At 45.6% G+C, this 15891-nt stretch overlaps 1 protein-coding gene across 3 annotated transcripts in view; it reads left to right on the top strand.

Annotated features, from left to right (window-relative positions):
- The window catches only part of TSHZ2 (teashirt zinc finger homeobox 2), a 225389-nt gene extending 212674 nt beyond the window's left edge, over positions 1-12715 (top strand). For 2 of the 3 annotated variants that reach the window (XM_075768311.1, XM_075768307.1), the window contains exon 3: positions 9246-12715. In XM_075768311.1, coding sequence (XP_075624426.1) covers positions 9246-9247 — 2 coding nt within the window. In that variant the 3' untranslated portion in view covers positions 9248-12715. The remainder of the gene's footprint in view (positions 1-9245) is intronic. The other variant, XR_012837978.1, reaches the window with a different exon arrangement.
- Positions 12716-15891: the final 3176 nt, after the last annotated feature.

Below are 15891 nucleotides of genomic sequence, written 5' to 3'. Positions count from 1 at the left end.
TTTATGCTTTAAACAACAGTTACTGTAAATATTATGATAACAGAACGCCTGCAGTGGACAGAAAGATGATCAAAAAGCCCTGATATAGAGCAATTCATGTTTCTTCTTTACAATCACTAACGAATCTTAACTTGAACCATGTTATGTTCCCATGTGAGTGATAAGCAATGATTTATTATGAAGTGTCACGAAATCGGAATGCCATACAGTGAGACATGAGCTAGTGGAAAATGCGTTCCCTGTTTCCCAGCCTCATTACTCAAAGATGCAGTGTCCCTTTCTCCAAGTCTAATTTACCTGGCTTTTCGAGGCACTCTGATAGCAAAGGAAACAGCACCGGGAATGAAAAACCTGATCCGGGCCGTGCCATTCGCCTACCAGCACCGCTAAACACGTTGCAGCCGCCGGGAAAAGGGGCCTGCCTGGAAATTCAGAGCTATTGCTGTATCAAACATTTGCAGCCCTAATGATGCCACCCCCGAAAGCAATTGCTTGGGATTACAGGAGCCGCTGCCTCATCGGGACTGTCAGTGCATGAAGAGGAAATAAAGCAGGCAGCGCGGAGGAGACAAACGGAGAAGTTTTCTTTATGCGTTAGAGTTTCTTCTACTCTCTAATGATTCCCTTCTCCCCATGATCCTAATTCAAGTAACTGGCATGTGATATATTTTGCAGATAAATCAGCAGCAGAAGAGCATGTGCAGTTCTGGCACCACCGAGTAGGTGATTTACTTGTAGCTCGCACTGAGCACACTGGTTTGGTTTTTAAGGTGGGAAATTGCGTTTTAAGTGCTTCTTCACAAAGAAAGGAGGAACCAGCACCCTGTACACTAATTCACGTGAGCAGCCCTCCTCTCCTCCCGATTAATGCTTTCTGCAAAAGGTAACCCAGACAGGCATAGTCTTAGCTTTTAAGCAGTTTTCCGGATGTGTCTTTAAAGGCCCTAGTCCTCAAAGCACCCTGTCAAAACAGCGATGGAAGTCGGTGCATCTGCCCGAGGATCAGGATTTGAGGGGGTTTCCATTCTACAGCAGAAACGAGATGTGGAAGCGTGAGCCTTCCCGAGGAGGTATGGCTTGGGTGGTCTGGGCACATCAGAAACACGTCCTGACACCTGGAACGAAGAACCATATTGTTCTGGAAAGGCAAAGCCTCTACCCATTAACAAAAAAAAAACCCAAAAAACCTTTTTATCCAAAAACATAGATTTAGTCACACCAGATTTGTTAAAAATTTACCAGCAGTAGCAGTTTCTGTTTCCAAACATGATCCCATTCTACCACGACAAAATGTGATAGAAGACCAGAAAGTTAAACTGAACAGAATAAACTTGAGAACAAATTCATGTCCTGCAAATTCTTTCACATGAAAAAGAAAAAAAACCCTCTTATATCTAGTCATGTTACAACTAGTTCAGTCTGTCTTAAGGCAATAGGAGCTGTTGTTTTTCTTGCAGAAAATGTGGAAATCATCAGAAGAAAATTAACCAGAACTCATCCTTGTCTGAAAGGCTGAGAGACTCACAAATTTCAAAAATCTTTTTTCTGTAGAAAAGCTTTATAGAGAATCTTTGTGAAGTACAATCCTGAGAGGAGTTGTCTCACAGCACTGACAATGTCTGCTGTTCCAGAGGAGACGGTGTGTGATGTACCATCCTGAAATATTGTCAGCAAGCCTGGAAATAGGAAGGCACTTTCATAGCAAGGCAGGGATGAAAGGAAAGAGGTTTGGGTTTGCTTTCTTCTTTTGCTTTGTTTCTTAGTCCTAATAAAACGTACCAGTGTGCTCTTAACTTCTCCCCTCCCATTCCGTTCAAGGGAGAAAGGGAACGTAATTCTCCTGCAGAAGAGTTGCGGTGTTCCGGAGAGGGGGAAGAGGTACCCATTCCTTCCGGAGGAGCTGGCTTTAGCCAGTGACAACTTTTGTGTAACACCAAGACAGCTCTGAGCGCAGAGATGGGAGCGGCACCTCCCTGCTCCCGCCTGCCCTTCACTCTCTCGCAGCGAATCTAGATGTTTAATGGCTGGCAGAAACCCACCCCCAACAGCCTCCGCTGTGATGAGTACGAAATTCTCTTCAGAAGTGAAAAAATGCGAGGTTTAACCTAACCGGGAATAACATCACAAGGGAAAAAAGGAGGCGATTGAGGGATTATGCAGCAGTTGAGTAAACACTTGCAGATGACAAATTTGCCTTTTTAAGCACCTAAGTGCTTGGGGAAATCTAGCTTTAAGTGACCCGCCAGGACATCCTGCCATCCCTCCGGGTAAACCCGGGACTTGAACCCGCCGCCAGCGTCCAGGCGGTTGAACCATAATTGTTTTGTCTTATCTGCTCTAAATTCACTTTTTTCAAGGTGTGCTACAAAAGCTATTCCTCTTCTAGGATCTATACAGGTGGCATTTTAAAATGTAGCAAGCACCCCATTCTGCAGAACCTGCTTGTCACAGAAAATGACACAGTTTGCATGTGACCTGTAATGACAGTTGCTAGTTGAAAAGAAACCAGAAATTCAGCTATATCTTCCACACTTTGGTTGCAGCTGCCATCAACTAAATCTCTCTCCAAGGGCAGATGGTGCCCTGTACAATGAACAATTTAATCTTTAGCAAATAGAGAAACTTTGCCAAAAACCCACTTTTTTTTTTTTTTTTCTCCAAGAATAGGCTGTCAATAACATGTGCTCTCAAATACATTGTGATTTGATGACTATACTTTATTTATAGGAAAAAACCAAAAATTAAATGGTCTTTCTCATTTTTTATTCTTTACAAGCCTGTGATCCTTCCAGGTACCCCTGTACCGGGCTTGTCTGTGTGCAGAAGCGATTTGGAGGGACCAGTTCGGTGTCGGGACACGACTTTGTGCCTGTTAGGTGTCCTGTGTGCTCCTCGCTACTGCGCTGGCGCGTAGCCTGCGTCGCCGCGAGGCCCAGGCTGAGATCCGGGGTGCAACCTTGGCCTTTCTCGGCACAAGTGGCACAGACCCCGCTGTCCCACCAGCGCAGGATTTCATCTCGTCTCTCTGAAGACGTGGGGAGCTGCCGCCCCCGATGTTTTTCATCTGATTGCATCTATCAGCAAAACAGCTGGGCGGTGAAATGATTTGCCTAAAGCTATGCACACCAGAGCTCTGGCGGGGGGGAATGGGGTTTTAGCACCCAGCCCGCTCGTCCCTTCCTCTCCTGGCTACCTCCGACGGCAGCGAGCACGCCTTCCCCTGGCAGCACCGCAGGCTGCCCCTCCTGCACCCTCCCTGCACCCCAGGTCGCTGCCTTAGCTGCCTGGGCCCGTGCAAAGACCTGCATTGCCAAACTATCCAGGGGAAAAAAAAAATAAAATAAATATTCTTGCTGATTTTTCTCAGCCTAAACAGCCCCCTGATCCGTGGCCCGCCCAGTGGGCACTGGTCCCACGCAGAGGGAGGAATGGGGCTGCTCCCCTCCACCCTCACCGCACCTCTCATTTCCCCCTCTCTTCTGGGGAACGTGTCTCGTCGTTCTTGCTTTTAAAATGCTCCCGGATCCTTTTCTCGTCATTCGCAGCAGAAACCGCCTGCCCTCTGGGGAACGGCTCAGGCTAACAGATGTCAGTGCTGTCGCCAGGCGTGTTGTTCAGGTGGATTTGGAGGATCTAGCGGTATTTGTTCAGGGATGTCTACTCACCCGAGTAGCTGGGCACTGCTGCACACGTTCGGTAGCTCTGAGTGGGCTTTTTGTCTAGAAATACATATATACACATCCTTATAAATATAGATAGATATTTGTACATAAAATATAATGTATATGCAGGCGAATTTTTGCATCTCTCTCTCTTAGGTCTCAGGAGACACAGCTGGGCCACACACACCTGCACAGGCACATCCCGAAAATGTCAGCGTTGCTGCATCCGCGCAGCCCTGCCGCGGGGTTCATGCTCGCAGCCCCCGGCAGCGCCGGCTCCCTCCGGTCACTGCGCTGTGCACCATACATACATACATACATACGCTTAAGAGTTTTGCTGAACCAGGGTTGCAGCTAAAAAATCTGTCGTACAGAACTATATGCACAGATAGCAGAAGTTTTGGAAAAAAAAGCAGCTCAAAAAGTGAAAGGTTTTGGGGTTGGGTTTTTTTGGCAGGTTTCAAGGAGATTCTCCTTTTATACCCCAAAACTGCTGGGCCAGGCCAGCTGAGGTAAATCAGCATAACTTCCCTGACTCCTGCCGATAAGGTGCTCTGCTGCAGAGACGCGCTGTGACGATCTCGCTGCTGGAATCCAGAGGTCTTTTATCTGGCCTTGGCCTTTCCCCTTAGCAAAATATCATCAACAAAGAGTTTTCTGAGATAAATGCAACTTAATGACTTCAAGTTTTTATTAAATGTAGTTTCTATCATCCCAGGCAACGAGGCCTCCAAATTCCTCCACCTGGGTGTTTCCGCAGTCAGACAACTTTGTCTTTAGGCAGACACACCCCAGGAACGTCTGAGCCGGAGCCCAAGTTTCTTTTCCATTGTCTTGTCCCGCATTCTCATACGCTTAGATCACGGGACAGAAATATGTTTTACTCTTACCATAAAGGAGACCTTTCGCCACACTCCCCTCCCCGTGTGGCTGCTGGCTCTGGTTGAATACGCAAAGTTGGATGCCTTCTGCAGGGACACAAGAGACTCAGGGACCTGCGGGTGACCGTGGTGGGTTGTGCTGGGGTGACCATGGTGGTTGTGTTGGGATGACCGTGGTAGGTTGTGCTGGGGTGACGATGATGGTTGTGTTGGGATGACAATGGTGGGTTGTGCTGGGGTGACCATGGTGGTTGTGTTGGGATGACTGTGGTGGGTTGTGCTGGGGCGTCCTCCCCTCAGTGCTCTGCTGCTGGGCAGCTTCTTGGCACGAGACCCTTCAGTGCGAAGAGCTTTGGGGACCTTTTCCTGCTGGCATCCTGTGGAGCCTCCGCGTGTGTTTGGGTGGGTGCTGCACCCTCAGCAAGAACAAAGAAGAGGTGAAAGTACTAGTTTTCATTAGGGTGAGTCTTAACTCTCCCAAAATGCCTTCCCACCCTCCTAGAGTGTGTTTTCTGAAACAAATATGTTCTATTTATTTATTTAATGTGCTGTTAAATGACCTTCTGGAAAGCTATTCCTGCCGCAAGGCTTTAAAATGGATGGGCAGGCATAACTTAAGAGAGCATGCTCCTTATAATCAGGGTGAATCATTCGAGTAGTTACTGTTTAGATTGATATAATTTTAGTTATAATTATGGGTAACGAGAAAGCATTTAGAGTCTGTAATATTGTAATTCATGGTGAGAAGAGTCCTAAATGAAATAAAATATATCCAGATTTGCTTTTTCTCCCTATCTAGGTATTATGCACATGAGCATGATTCTTTAAGGAACAGATTTTCTGCTGCTGTAAAAATCTAGCAAAAGTAGGTCAAAAATGACATCTAGAGATAACATGTTTGGTAACCACAAAGGGACTGTCTGTGTCTTTCTATTTGGCCTTTTAAGAGTCCTGCAATTTATTACTATAGGTACAGCTGCAGCATGAAAAGCTTTTGAGCCGTAGACTCCCGTGGACTTTGGTGGGTGGATCACAGATACATATTGTAATTTTTATTATCCCATTACACTAATAGAAGATGATAAAATGGTATTAGCAAAGATATGGAAATTAAAAAAAAAAAACCATTATGAACACATGAACCTGCTGTCATCTGTCTAGCTCTGGAGTACCACCACACCTCAGGCCATGGACTGAAGCAGTCGGTGTTCCCCTGCAGAACCCAAAACCAAGCAGTGACAGCAATCCCCAAGCGAAGGACTTGAAACCCACCCCATGAGCCAACAGCCCATGTCCTACGCCCCAGGCAGCTGCGCCCTTTGGTCAGTGTGGCTTTTGGCCATGGAGAAAAGGGAAAAAGGAGACTAGAGGGAGCAAACAAAACCACGGGATTTGGCATGTGTGTGCACGTGTGCACGTGAAAGAAAGAGAGAGCTCAGGGAGCTGTGCGGGGGCTGAGGAGCAGGGCTGCGCAGCGCTGGTGCCAGCCCGCCGAGGCCGGACACACGCGCGATTAGCCGTTGACATACAGTTGACGGTTGTCTCAGGTTGCAGACACGTTCAAAAGTTCCTATTTCAGCGGTTTCACAGCTGTGTTTTTATGGGAAGATTTGAATGAGGAGAGGGAAGCTGTGCCATGGATGTGGAGTGGGGAGGTGATTGTTAGAAGGAATCCTGAGTCCTGACACATGCGCATTAAAATAGACGCAACTGTTTACATCTGTTGATGGCTTGATAATTAACGTTAAATAAAAGCAAAGCTTCAGTATCTGCAACTGATATTTCACATATGCCATATAAGACATCAGCATAATGAACACCCTCAACTGTAATTCCATAACACAATTTAAATGATAGAATTTTCTTTATGGTACAGGTTGAACTACGTTTCAGCAAATGCCCAGGAAGCAACAAACTTTGCCCATCAAGTGCTGTTTGACGCCCGAGCTGCTATGCCCTAGACCACAGGTGGCAAGCTCTCCACATACTCCCTGAATCTGTTACAGACTTGATAATGAAATACATAAACTATGACCCTTATTGATCAGGGCTCACACTAATTAATTTCTCAAAGTCCTGTCCCAGCCTGCAGTGATATCAATTAAAAAAAAAAAAAAAAAGCAAGAATGGAGACTTTGGTTGGCCAAAAGACCTAGGGGTGAAGTACTTTTACCCATTGAAATCAATGCCAAGTCCCAATTGATTTTAGTCCTGCATGGATGTTGCCATTAGTCACGTTATATGGACACTTAGCCTCAAAAGTTTGTACAGTTGTCCCAAATGGCTTTTACAGCAGTGCTAAACCAAAACTGCCTGCACACGCACAGAGGCACAGAGAATCCCCTCCAGCTACCGGGCTCCTTGTGCCATCTTACCTTTCCTCTGGCAGCAAAACCAGCTGAAGAGGTCTCCACCCTTCCCCGCTGGCTGTGCTGTCCCAGCCCCGCTCTGGGGACTCCTCCTGGAAGTGTTTGTGTGGCCCCTGGCGAGACGCTCCAGGGGTGGAGCCGGTGTTTGGTTGGGGTGGTGCAGACCCACGGACGGTTGCAGCGACGCGGCCGAGGATTGTATCATACAATGGGGTGGAAATGGTAGGAAGGGGCGAGAGCTTCTGAAGCGGGTTTGTTGCCAGAAGAGTTTCTCGTGGACCTACACGCTGATCTGAAGAGCTTTGCCAAGGGTTAACTATGTCCTTACTGTCGCTCTGCACATGCTCCCCTTGTGATGTGGGAGCAACCAGGAATATTACTGAGCTGATTTTACGGCTGGTCTAATACAGAAATCTAAGGACCTTCCTCACAACAAATAAAAAAGAAAAGGAGGCAGGAGTTTGGCTTTTCAGTTTTCCAGTCCCAGCCCTTGATGAATATTTCCCACTGGCAGGGAACCAGTCCTCTGCAGTTACTTTGCTTCAAACCAAGACTCCTTCCCAGATTTAGCACTTTCAGTAATACCCTGTGCTGCTTAATTGTCCTAACGACGTTCTGGAGGCAGAGTTGAGTTAATCAAGAGTTATCGCTCCTGCACTCAGCTGTTTCACCACTGCCCCTCATGTCAGCCTGTGCAGGACCAGCCCATAGTGTCTGCGTCCCGCACCCGTGAGTTAGGTAGATGCTCTGCAGGTCAGAGCTGCTACAGAGCTTGGTGTGATCCAAGGCAGGACTTACGCGGCATGCCACAGGTAGCTTTCCATCCTGGTGAGGGCTGCAAGAATCTATTAGAAAAGGTAAAGTCAAATGCCTGTGCCATCTCCGCACCCGGACCATTTGCAGAGGGCGATTCTGCAGCTGAGAAGGTGGCTGCAGAAGCAGAGCCAGCTCGTGGCATCGCTGTGTTTCAGCTCTAGGCGTTCCAACAGTAAGGCTTCTGGATTTCTTTACAACTTGAACAAGGTGTAAACTGACACAGCTTCGTCCTTTTGCAGTGAAAAATAATCGCTTTGTGAAGTGTGAATTGCTCTGGAGCGTTACCTCTGAAACCTAAAGACAACATTTTGAAGTGTCAACATGGATTGCTTTTAATATCTTTTAAGTGGGAATAACGACCTAAGGTATTCGCCACAATTTCAAACTGATTCCCGTGCATCCTCAGTTGCCAAAAGTCCCCACATTCAGACGCCAAAACCTCTTCTTCCCTTCCAACAATTTCTCCACAGCAGGTTTGGGTTGCCAATGCAAAACTCAGCATCACTGTGAAAACTGAAAAAGTGAGGCTATTGTAAAACAGACCAAATTATAAGCTGAATAGCATGAAGTCAATGGACTTTTTTGTTTTCATATGGAATTTTTTTGAAGAGCTGAGTTTATTTTACTTTAAATAAAGCTACTACTGAATTTCCAGTTGATTTAGCCAGAACACAGGGAACACACCGCAGGATTTGAGTTGTGTTTGCTGAAATGTCGGTGGCCTTGAACAGATAATATATTTTTCAGTAACATATTTCTCTTTGCCTGCTGCTGGTCTTTTTTCCTTTGTGCTCTCTCCAGATTGACTTTCACTCTACTTATTGCCTGCCTCATTTCTCACCCTATTTTTCCAGCTGTTTTTTCTACTGCTTTGCTCAGTATCTTTCTCCCAGGTTATAAGCAAAACAGAACTCAACCTTAGGCTGAACTTTTAAACCCACATCTTGAAATTAAGTAAAACAAGCACCTTCTGTCTCTGTGTGGAAGTAACTTCACAACTCGAGTCACTTAGCACTTTTAGTAGTTGCAGAACCCAACAGGTCCCGTGGAAGAACGGCAGCTTTTAGTGCTGGGGAGGGGAGGTGCCTTAAAACCAGAAATAACTCGGCAATAGTCCCGGCGTTTAAACGCGATGTGGGTACCAAGATGTCCGGTTCACCCAGAGGATTTCAGGGCATATTCTTGGCCGGTTGTAGAATGAGCCTCGTCGCCTTGTCTGGGTTTAACCAACACGAGGGAAAAGCAGAGATGCAGAGTAGCACACCGGCTGGACCAGGCAGAGCCGCAGGTCCGCTGGAGTTTACCCACCAGTCCCGGCGCAGTTAGGACGTACGGATCTGGACTTCCTTATTCACACTTCTCTGTCCTTGCCTTTTTGTGAGCCTATGGATGGACAACCTCAAGCTAAGCTGAGCTGTTTCCAGAAATTCCTGTCGATAAAAGTACATATTCAGTAAAATCTGGAATCGTGATTAGAAACTTGGTAACAACAGTTGTTGTTGTTATTCTGCTTGCAGGACGAATGCCTTAGTCCCAGCTCTCCAGCCCAGGCTTCTCGCACCCAGCCCACCTCTGCGCGTCACTCCGATCCTGACATTGAACTCACAACAACCCGGACCGAGAAGACTGCCAAAAAACCTCCCGCTATTCTTCTTCATCCTCACTAACAATTTGGTAATGAAGTATTGATTTCCGCTCCCCTGCTTATGGACGATATTAGATTTTCATTGATAAACTGCACTGGGGCTGTCTGGTCTCCACTGTCCCTTTTTGCTGTCACTAAAACAAAGTGCCACTGAAGTAAGATAATGACTGAGAACATTGATGTACTTATTTCGTCAATTTGTAACACTTGACAGGAAAAAAAATATTCTTCATAGTTTAATGTCCAAGTGTGCTACACAAGATGCAGTCACATTGGAAGCTTTACTTTTCATGGTAATGTCCATTTCCTATTTATAACCCCTTTGGGATAGTTTGTCTAAAGGAAATGTTTCTATTCTGTGCAGCTATTACTGTTGCACCTGGGTTGCCCAATCCAGTCATTGCACTAGGGATCAATACATCACCGTAAGTACAAGAATTATTAAGTTAAAACAGATTCTGAGCCAAAAAACCTCTGAACAATGTTAATCTTCTGTGCAAGTTGTTCAAATAGTTATGCTTAACCATGTTGCTGCCAAAGATTTGTTTAAAATGGATTATTTTCAGTTTGTTTTATTCCTCAGATATATATATATATTTAAATCTCCATTACGGTTTATGACGAGACATATGCGATGGAGCGATTTTTAAACAAAAGTACTATTGTTAGATTATTGAGCGTTATATAAATATAGGTATATCTATATATAAATATCACTATATAAATATCTATATATAGATATAAAAGAATAAAAGTAGAATTCCTTTCTCAGTTAGGTGAGCGTAAATCTAAATCTCTCTGTTGTGGTCAACAGACTTACATTGGATTTCTGCCACCGTAAAGCAGATCGGAACCTGGTCTTCGCGTGCTCCGTCCAGCCTGGCACGTGCCGCCGGCCGGGCAGGCGCCGGCAGGTCCACCGAGACCTGGGGAGAAGGGGCTACGGAGATGGCAATTTCAAATTTGTGCTTGTAACTTTTTTCATTAAAACTTCGAGGCCCCAATTTTAATTTGTAGAATATTCACGTTAATAATGAGATCTAATTAAGACATCCATTAAAAGCCCGTTAAAGTTAATTTAACGTAAAAATTCCAATAGAACTGTATTAGATTTTCTCCATTAAATTAACGTTATGGATTTTTAACGGATGTCTTAATTATACATTATTATTAACGGGAATACTGTATTACACAGATTAAAATCGGGTCCCGAGTCAACTCCCAAAATCTTCCAGGAGATGCTAATGTCACGAGCCTCGCGTTACCTAGTGCACTGCTTGGAAAATCGGGCGCAGCCCTGTTTACTCTCGCTGAACATTTCCTCGCAGCGGAAGCAACCTCCAGTAGACAAATCCATCTCTGCATTTAACGGTGAACTTCCCTTATCCTCAAAGGAAAAAATAAGTCTGGATCAAGTTGTAAACCACTACTCCGTTGCAAATGACATCATATACAAAGTGCGGTAGGCACAAGTTGAGAAGAGGATCTTTCTCGAGTAAGAGAGGGCTTTGGGGTGTCCTTGTTGTTTTGTGTTAGACGGTCAGGGATATAATCGAAGCGCGGCGTTCACAAAATCAACTGAAGACGCTTAGTGCGTTCCCCGTGGCTTGTGCGGAAGGGCCTGTTTCGGCATCGTTTGGGAAATTTTGACATGATCCCTAAACTCAACATGGAGGAGAGAAAAAAAGGCCCTTCTTATTTACCTCCTAGGGAAAGTGTTGCCCTTATGCCACATATAATAGCAAATTGCTTTTTTTATGGCATGCATAACCTAGATGGGAAAAAATATGGCGCTTGAGGGAAGGAGGGAAAAAGTAAATGAAGTTCCAGGAATGTCATTCTGAAGTAATGAGGCATGGACAGAAAATATACCCCTCACATCATCGGATTGAGATGGCAGTCGAAATAGCTTCATTGAAGTGTCAGCACTCATCCATCAATCAATCATCCACAAGGAAAAATAGCGACAGTACAACGGGGCGGCTTTTATGGGATTTACTCATGGGCATAGGGAATAGCAGCTCAAATGTAGTTCTGACATGAAAAGCAAGGTGCTGATATTATTTTTTATGATGGGAGGATCATAAAGTGAATTGAGAACAGTGAGGTCTGTCTTTGCTTAACCTATTCAACTGGAAATGAACGGAGCTCAACTGGAAACGAGCAGAGCCTTCAGATGGGTTAAGATTGAAGCCTGCACCGTGCTGAGCACCGGCCATTGACAACAAAATTCTATTAAAGCAAAATCAATGCATTAGCATCGAGCTCCTCAGAAGCTGTTAAATCGCACAGCCCAGTTCAGAGTTATTAAGTGGTTGCACAAGGCGGGTCCTGCGGCACGGACCCAAAGGCAGCGAGCGCCGTGGTAAAACGGCACCTGGGAGAAACCATGTGCGTACCTCCAGCCCCGCTCCTTTCCCCGAGCTTTTCGACGCTCCAGAAAAAATATTTGGCTTATTGCAGCACCCACCGGGTGAAGCTCCCACCAACTTCAGGCGGCCCCGATCCTGCGCCCTGTGGCAGCCGGGTGTTTCGCCATCTGCTTTGGTGGAAACCCTCCGTGCCGTAAGTCTTGCCGCTGGTGGCCATGGCCGAGCCGCACGGATGCCGGAGCACGGAGCGCTCTTCCTGCAGCAGCCAGGGCTGCGGTCCTCGGGGCACCGGCTGCTCCATTTTGGCAGAAAAGGGGCTTTCCTGGCACCCCGTAGCCTCCGAGCCGCGGGCCCGCGGTGACCATAGGAATCCCCGTCCCACCATCGGCCGCCCCAGCACCGGCACCCCGGAGCTGAAAACCTCTCTCAAGGTTTTCGGGAGGACCGGTCCCCCCAGGGAGGTCTGCCCGGCCCAGCAGTGAGTTTTGCCCAGGAGGCTTCGCTCCGGCACAGGCGAGTGAGGGAACAGCTACTTCATTTACAATCTGGCCACAAACCTTTATTACACAGTGCTAAACCTTGATTATTTTGCCTGCATCGTTGTCCTCTGGGAACATTTTAGGTACACATTTGAATTAAGTGGGGTTTTTTGGGTTTTTTTTTACAATACGATATAAAAAAAGAAAATGTACGTCTCTGTACGAAACTGGATGAGTTGATAGTTTATCTGTCATATAAATCAGGTAACACAGAAAATCATTGCATCTTTTCTCTGTCGTATCTACTCAATATCTATCGTTCTGACTTTTATTCTTATTGGAGATCATCAAAACATTAATTAAAAGCCTGGTGATCAAACAGACGAATATTTATGATTCACGTCCTTGCTTATTAACAAGTGGCATATTGATACACCACATATCCAAGCTGTTTATGCTCTCGCACTGCAATAAAGCAGTAAGAATTGTTACCCTTGCACACTGCTTTGAGAGATTTATTCAGAAACCATAGCTCTCTTCCCACCACCATCCATGTCAAAATAAGCCATATCACCTTAAAAAAAAAGTTCTGTTTTAAAAGAGGAAGACGTAATGAGCATCTCTTTGGAGCCTGCTATGTAAGAATTTCAGTGGATCAGTCCCAGGTGTTTTTTCTAGGCTCTAATTATTTAAGCTGAGAGGGAGAAGGACACTTAACTTTAAAAATGGCTGTCATTAGTACAATAATAATTGTTGGTTTAAAAAAAAAAATCTTTGAGAATCTGCTAACAAACCTGCCCAGTAATTACTTGTCAATGCAACTTATCATGGGTTTTATTACCTACTTGTAAAAGTATTTACAAGACTGACCTCCCTAGCTTTTTTAGAGATCATGGAGGATATAAGAAGTCATTTTTAAAATCAATAATTATATATTAACACAATAGGGGTTGAAGCCTTCCGAGCCAGTTTTACAGGCTATTGAGTCAACTCTCACACCTTCAGATGGCGAGGGTTGTTTCCCGAATTTTTGGTCTTTTTTTCTTTCCTTAGTCGTGTTTTGATAGTGCCGTATTTATCAGCTAATTTATGCCCACAGCTCAATTCCTAAAAGAGAAGGGGGTGTTCCCTCGGGGGAGCGTCCGTGCAGGTTTGCAGGGAAAGCAAGCTGCCCTCGGTCAGCGGGAAAGTCCAAAAGTAACTGAGTTTTGGCCCGGGGCAGCCTCTGGGTGAGAGCTACCCAGAGATTTGCTTCCTACAGCGTTGCTCCCTGCTAATTTCCACTGGCCTGATCCTGCCACCAAGGTGCTGCTCCGGTTCAGGCGCAGCAGCTCAGGTCAGCCACTGTTTGGTCGTGCTGTGAATATTGTCTTGCGATCAAACACCAGGAAGTGGAAGATGGCGACCCAATTTTTGGTAGAGATTTCCTCCCAGCGAAGAAATGACTCCGTTCAGCGCCCGAGGGGGGCTGGGTGACGGCACCGTCCCGTCCCCTCCCCGCCTGCCGTTGTAATTCTCAGGCTGCAGAAAGCGCCTCGGCTCAGCAGAGGTGGATCTCCGTCACATAGGGCTTTTCTCTTCACCAACAGATATACGATGCAATTTATATTTAAAATTCTCTCTATAAAGACAGTATTGATCACAGATTCCAGATCAATACGTTGCAATTACAGCAGGCTTTAAAGGCCATCTGTCCCCAAGCAAGAGCACTGATATAACCACCTCGATATATTTTGAAAAAGTGCTATTGGTATCTGCCCATCTTCTCGGCGTACAGCCTGGCATACTATTTTTGCTCCCAGGAAGCTCTGTTTAGGAGCTACGCAGAGTTGTAATTCCTGGTTCCTGGCCACCCACGAGGTGACCACAGACCAGCGTCTCTTTGGGTCTCAAAGTCACAGCAGGACCAGTGAGATGCTGGTTTCCCTGGCCGGGATTTCCTGCTGCCCCCACAATTTATCCCACGGGTCGCAACTTTCCTCTTTGCCGAACCATCGCTGTCTTCGGTTGAGAATGATCAGCAAGAGGTTATTGAATTTTTTTAAAACGAAGAACTTCTCAGAATGGCGTGGGACAGTTTGAGCTGGACACTGGTAGGTGTAAGTAAGCGGAGCCTTTTCATGTGTGACAGATGGGACCACGGCAAACGTAACGCTTTGAAATTTGTAACTAAAGAATAAATGATATGCATCTAAAGGCAGATTTCAATTCACATCTCACCAACCCGAGGTCCCAGTTTTTCAGCACCTGAAGTCAAGATAAGTCTGTCTGTTGGTGGCCCTGGATGAGCCACTGGGTAGTGATTCCAGAAAGAAATGCTTCCTGGATTTTCTTTTTTCTTCTGTTTTTAATTAATTTCCTGCAGTGGTTGACTTCACACAAGCATGCAGACTTTAGGATTTTTATTCTCCAATTGTCTCTTGAAGGAAAATTAAAGAATAAAAAGATAACAGTAGTGGGTTTACAGTGATAACAGAAGCCAGCATACCTTTGCAAATGAACACGTGCCAAGCGCAAAGGCCCGGGGAGGGGGTGTGCATCCCGCACGCGCCGTGCCGCATCCCGCCGGCACGTTCCTAATGCTCCCTGCATCCACCTCCCTCCGGTTTCATTTCAGTCTTCAGCTTTATTTACACCAACTTCTGAAAAAGAGAAGCCAGATTCTGAATGCGTTTATTGCAGTGTAAATGCAGAGCTACTCCTCGGATTCCCTCCGTTCCCCCCCTGTCTCCGCAGCTCCGAACGCTGTCCTCACGGTCCCAACCCTGGATTCCTAACGTGCTTAGATGGGTTTGAAAACAACGTCAGCAAACAGCCTGTAGCTCCGTGCAGATTAAATCTGAGGCACAGCCTGCACTTCAGAAGTTTTATAGCTATGTCAGGGAAGTGATTGCAAAACTTTGTTAGAGATGTGACTATGCTGGTAAAAGTCCTAATGTAAACCCGGTTGTATCGCTAGAAAGCACTTTATACTGGTACAGCTTATTTTGCTTTGCTGGACCACTTTTATACCAGTGCAAGCACTTTTAGCCCGGTATACTTCAGTCTACACCAGTGGTCATTTTTCGTTTTAACTATGCCGGCAAAAAATGTGAAGAGTTGATAACGTTTAAGATGACACTGTTGTTTCTTGTACCAAAGTGTCTGTACCATATTTTCTTTGAGAGTATTTTTAAAAGTGAAATAGCTGTACCACTGGACTTAACTGCAGAGTAATAAACTTCCAGTTCATCATCACTCTCAGCTCATGAAATGTCTTCAGGCCCTTGTGAAAAGCCCTGTTTGAGACAACAGATTAAATACTAATCCTGGCAGATCGTACATCTCCACTTGAGTTCATACCATCTAGCTGAGCAAACTTTTTTTTTTTCCCCCCTTTTTTTGATCTAAGTAAAGGCAACACATTCTTTCATTAGACTTCTTAGATGAGATAGCAGGAAAAAAAGATCAATATTTTAAGAAGAAAATAAAAAAACCCCTCTCTTGCAAAACCGCCGCTACATGAAACGCGAGGAATGCTTTCCCTTGAAAGGCAGGAGCCCCAGGTGAGGGATGTGGTTCCTGTACTTAAACACCCATGCGATTGTCTCAAAGGTGGAAGGTTTAGATGGGCAACGTTTTCACTTACTAAGTGGTCCACGTGACATTAAACAATCCCCATATCTGT

The sequence above is a fragment of the Balearica regulorum genome, chromosome 16 (assembly GCF_011004875.1).
Source record: "Balearica regulorum gibbericeps isolate bBalReg1 chromosome 16, bBalReg1.pri, whole genome shotgun sequence".
NCBI classification, from domain to species: domain Eukaryota; kingdom Metazoa; phylum Chordata; class Aves; order Gruiformes; family Gruidae; genus Balearica; species Balearica regulorum.
Note: the sequence above shows the minus strand (reverse complement) of the source record. Positions and strands in the feature narration are given on the sequence as shown.